Source organism: Apis dorsata, unplaced genomic scaffold (genome assembly GCF_000469605.1).
Source record: "Apis dorsata unplaced genomic scaffold, Apis dorsata 1.3 scaffold_331, whole genome shotgun sequence".
In the NCBI taxonomy this organism is placed as follows: Eukaryota; Metazoa; Arthropoda; class Insecta; order Hymenoptera; family Apidae; genus Apis; species Apis dorsata.
Window position 1 is genome coordinate 213,582 of NW_006263599.1, and position 5,414 is coordinate 218,995.

A 5,414-nucleotide genomic window follows, 5' to 3' on the forward strand; every position below is an offset into this window, starting at 1 on the left:
TGCATTTCTTCTTGGCCGATCGCTCCAACCTAACGGGCACTTCTTCTTCTTCCTCCGTTAAAATCTGTACGACGTCGCCAGCCTCCCTCTTAACCTTACCCTTCGCCCTTTTCTCCTCGCTACTGCTATCTTCTTGGCTGGAGGACGAGTCAGCCTGCTTCCCCACGGCTGTCCTCCCTTGCGCTTCCTCCACATTCTGTTGCTCGATCAGATCGGCCAAGGGATGCGCTTCGATGATGATCGTCGAGACGAGCACGACGGACAGCACGACGATTAATTCGATGGGACGCATCTCGCGAAAATAATTCACCAGCTCCGTCCGCGATATCAAACTCGTCGGCACGTCTATTCGGCCTCGGTCTTTTATAGCGTCTTATACGTAAGTGCCGCCGGACTGACCGATAAACTCGCGATCGAGAGGAGGACTTGGTGCATCGAAAGATCAGTGGCGCTCAATGGAGATCCAAGATTATCGGATTATCGTCGCGTAAAGCCACACTTTCTCATATTATATTCCTTGCGGCGCGCGTAATACTCGTTGCCACGAGTATTTCTCGAAGCTTTTCGGTAGTAGTGGCGCTGGAAGCGATCCTCTTTGCGAAATTCAAGAAACAATTTTTCGGACGCGTGAAAAAAATGGGGGATTCCAGATTGAAAAGGTTATCTCTGTGGAAGGTAATAGGGTCCGGAAATATGCAAACGACACCGTAAACGTGGAAAGGAGTGGAGTTTTGAGAAAGGGAGAGAGAATTGGAGAAAGAGATTTTATCGTCGGTGTCGGAAATCGAGGCGCGAAATAACGAGCGAGTGAGAATCGCTGCGCATTAGACGGCGTTATCGCCTCTGCAACGCTCCGTTTTGATTTTCCCTTCCCTCCGCATGGTTTTTACTTTATGAAATTAGTAAATAGTTTATTAGCCACGGTTTTGGATCATCGATCGCGAGGATGCTGAAACGCTACGCAATACTCGTGACCTTTGTTCTCAATAAGACACTCATTTTTAAAGATCTCACTATCGTTTTCTCGGATCGATCGACCCCCTCCCCCGCTTTCCTTCGTGCCTCTTTTGCTAATTTTATTCCTTTCCCCCCATTTTTCCTCTTCCCCTTCGATCATGTTACAATTTTTATTCCCTAAGTCGTTCCATTAACTCATTGTCTGCTCAATTCTAATTTTTCAATTGCTTTTCTTAATCTATCTCAAATCGACATATCTCGTCTTTCTTTTTTCATTTTTCTTTTTTTCTTCTTTTTTCCTTCGAGATGTTGAAACTTTCGTGTTTAAACTCGTGCTAAAACGATTCTTGCGATTCGAGCAACGAAATTCTCCGGAAATTTTCAAATTGGGAAAATTGGTGGGGAAGAGGGTTGCACCGAATCGTAAAGAAAACCTCGTCGTCTACGTGATAACCGGTCGATTTCTTCCTCGATTTAAACGGGGCCGCTAAGTTCGACTCGGGATCGATGGATGGAAACACTTTGTAACGCGACCACGTTGCGACGTGTTACGTAACACCAACGACTTGTAACTGGAAATACCCTTGACGCGAGTCTCGTTGATTGTTCAACGAAATTCTCGTTACCTTCTCTTCCACCCTTGATAAATACCGGATACGATGATGCTTTAACGTTCTCCAACTTCTCTTCTCGTTCTCTCGTTCCTCCTTCCCACCATTGAAGCGAACTGTTACAACCTTGATGAACTTTGACGTTTCGCTCCGCGTCCTTCCACTCGATCGTAATTTCGAGCGACCGAAATTCTGAAATATATATATATATCGATTCTCAGAAAATCTCTCGTCAGTGAAAACTGATCCTCGAAGAGATGGAAATAATTCATCCATCGCTCGCGTGTTCGAACGTTATCGATTACGAGAGGAATTGGAACATTCGGGCCAATGAATCTTGCACACAGGCTATAATTATTCCCCCGAAATCGGGGAGGCCCATCTAAGCTAAGAACGCGTCGTCTTTGTCATTTCCAGATCGGCGGAGGAGATCCTGACGATGCTTCTGGAGGCGAGCGAGGAGGGGATGGAGGGGAATTGGGACGGTGGTCGGATCGTGTGGAGCGTGCGTTACGCTTTCGACAACGGGTCCCAGTTGAACGGGATGGATCAGCTGCAGCAGAGGCTGCAGCAGAGACAGATGCAGCAGCATCATCATCATCATCACGCCGAGAGGCGGAAACTCCAGGTTCGTCTTGAGATACAGAAGGACGACATACAGGCTGTCCTTCCTATATCTAAGGTGAGCTTCTTCTCTATCCAAAGTTAATAGTTTGTCTTTCTTCTTCTAACGTAGAGATATACGCGTACTTCGATATATATATATATATATACTTCTTGGTTAAGACGAGATAAAGAAAACTTTTTATCTTCGAAACTGTAAAATCTTAAATTACACAGTTGCTCGTGTAGTCGAAGCTTTTTAAAAAGTACGAAGAAATGATTATCAGAGAGTTGTATATATATATATATATATATATATGTACTATTAACAAACGAAAAACGTTGTGTTTTCGTTGTTCGATACGCGCGATCGAGGAACAGTGGCGTAATAAAAAAGAGGTCGGTGGGTTCACGATTCCACCATGATTTTTTGGAAGACAGTGTCGGGTTACCCGGCCATTTTCATTCACCCGCCTGTGCCTCGAACACGCATTGGAAATTTGACGATGGGATCCGCGATGGAATTTTCGCCGATTCGAAAATAAAAGAATCAGTCCGTTGAAAGGGGACCAATATCGCTACCACTCGACGACAAAACCGATTTTCAAGCCAGCCAATCCACCCCTCACGCGTTCCTCGAAAATCTCTTGAAAAAGAATCCACTAAGTTGGCCGATAACCGCTGGCAAAAGTGCCGAGGATCGATACGAAAAGTTATATATATATATATACACACACATATATATATATAGTATATATGGTCGTCTCACGATCCTTTCTGTCGAATCACACGTTCCAAGACTTGGAATTGGGGGGATGAGGGGGCAAGGAAGGGAAGAAAATTGCAACGGACGACCAAGGATGACGCGCGTATTTATGCGAGAAACCAGGGACGAGAAACTTTTACTTTTTCCCTCCCCTTTCCCTCTTCGATAACGTGGGAAAGCTTCGCGTGTTTGAAAAGCGATCTTTCAAAGTGACTTAAATATTCTTTGCCGCCGTTGATGAGAGTAATAACGAAATAGATTTTCCGTCTGGCGTCAAAGAAAAGGCCAATCGAATCAAAGCTAGCGAAGGGTTACGTTTCGGCGTCGTTCTTCCTCTCCGAAGATAAGGCGCGCTTCTCTCGTGTTTTTATCATTGGCTGCGCCATACGTCGTTGGTGGAAATTTATTCGATTCCTTGGGGAGGGGAGGATTTCGAAAGCTTAGAGATCGCCGAGCTAATTGATTTCGCTCCCGAGTTTCTCGAGTCGATCCGCCCCGCGAGTTAAAAAACGAAATATCGGCAAGCACGAAGGGGCAGGCAAGGTTGTGTACACGCGACAATCAACAGAAAGATCCACTGCGAGAGCTAATTGATTAATCAGTTCATTAACTCTCCTCGCGTATTCGTTGGAAAGGGTCGTCGAGGCCAAGCCGCGTTTCTCGGGAGCGCGCCGTTTCTTGATTATCCGTACTCTAATTGCCCGAGTTTTTAATTAAAAGAGACACCCTCGCCGCCTCTCGTGCTCCTCGAGATCCATCCTCCTCGAGGTAAAAGCTGCTGGTCCGGTAGCTTAACGCCGTCCCACCAGTAGGTGGATTTTCGCGCGTAGCAAGCCGACAAGATCCCCTGTTTAATCAACGGAAAGGGAGGAAAATATTTCGACGATGGCCGAGGATTTAACCCCCGTTCAAATATCTGGGCCAAGAGGGATCGAAGAAACGAAGAGAGAGGGAGGTTCGAGCCCTTTGAGGAGAGGCCCTCGATAATGCATAGCTAAATCTCGTACACGGAGAAGCAAGGGGTTAAGTAGATCAGAGATTGCCGATAAAGTCGACCGACTGTACACTCGACTTAATACCGGAAAGTTTCCAAAGTTGCAGGGTGGAACTTTGATTTTCCATGGGCGATCAGCCGCTTTCGATGTTTGTTTTAAAACACCGCTACCCCTCCCCCTTCCCCTGTTTGCACGTTTGGTCACGAATTTCTAAAACCAGCCTTCTCTCGCGTCAACTGAATGGGACTCGGCCCATGGACAAAAGCGGCAACAACGCCGGAAATTCGATCCAATCCGTCCCACTTTTGTTTTCCCGCCGGGGATCGCTAAATATTAATTTAATTGCTGTCCCCTGTCTCGAGCGACCGAGAAAGAAAAATAACGATAATAAACCCCGTTTGGAGGAAACGGAATTTTCCATCGAGCGGGAAAGGAGGATGCACGCGGGGACATCCGTTTCGATTCGATTCGCGAATCGAGAGAATATCGAGCGGCCGTGGAGGGAATATTTTATCAGAAGAGGAGAGGAAAAAAAATATCCGATGGAGATTTGGAATATTTTTTTCCCTAAGATCGAGCTCATCGACGACGAGATCGAAAGAGAGATAGATAGAGGGATATATATATGTATACGGGCACACACGTAGAAAACGGGAGACAAGCGGTACGTGTACGTGGACGCGGATAGAGAGCCGCTCGGGGTCAGAGATTTAAATTCCCTCGCTGCAATATCCGAGTCGTTTGATGTTCCTTCCAAAGGGCGGGCTGTACGGAAGCCAACTTGGAAATGGCTTCTCGTCCCCTCCCTGTCGCTCCCTTTTCCACCCACGATGCCCGCCCGCCCGCCGCTCTAAAGTACATACACACGCCAGTCAAGGGTATGATGTACAGGCCGCGCGCAGAATAACTTTCATACCCGATCCACGTGTACGTGTATGGCGAATGGCGCGTATAGGGCAGGCATGAAACGGAATAGATTCGCCTAGGCCGAGCGAGGCCCTTTAAAAGCCCTTTTCCATTTCACTCGAGGCCATCGCTCGACGAAATACGAAACTTTTCCGACGCTGTCGCCCGCTCGGGGGCAAACAAAAGCTTCGGCTGGAACGAATCCTCGCCCGTCCCCTCGGGTCGTTGAAGTTGAAGAGGGGGGCGAGGAGCAGCGATCGGCGCTCTAATACGAGTTCGTTCTCGCCTCTAGAACTGGGAGGTGATGAACACGGCGGTGTTGACCGGTCGGCAAGTATCGCAGGGGATGAAGGTGTTTATCGTGAGCCAAGCGGGAACCGTGGCCGACGTCACCCTGCAATCCTCCTGCCACTCGGAGGACGAGAGCGTGCTCAAGGTACGTGGGTTGGTAGGGGATCGTTTTCGAGAGGGGAAAGAGGTTATACGATATCCTTTTTCACAGGTATCGTCCTCTTGTAGCAGCGTGTACGTGGACGGGACGGAGATACGAGGTTCGAGCAACGCTTCGGTCCTCGT

At 47.7% G+C, this 5,414-nt stretch overlaps 1 protein-coding gene across 1 annotated transcript in view; it reads left to right on the forward strand.

Moving 5' to 3' along the window:
• Nucleotides 1–5,414, forward strand: part of LOC102673690 (transmembrane protein 132C) — a gene marked incomplete at its 3' end in the record, with an annotated part of 19,116 nt that overhangs the window by 10,684 nt on the left and 3,018 nt on the right. The window contains 3 exon segments of the mRNA XM_031511598.1: nucleotides 1,986–2,250; nucleotides 5,131–5,274; nucleotides 5,341–5,414. Coding sequence (XP_031367458.1) covers nucleotides 1,986–2,250; nucleotides 5,131–5,274; nucleotides 5,341–5,414 — 483 coding nt within the window.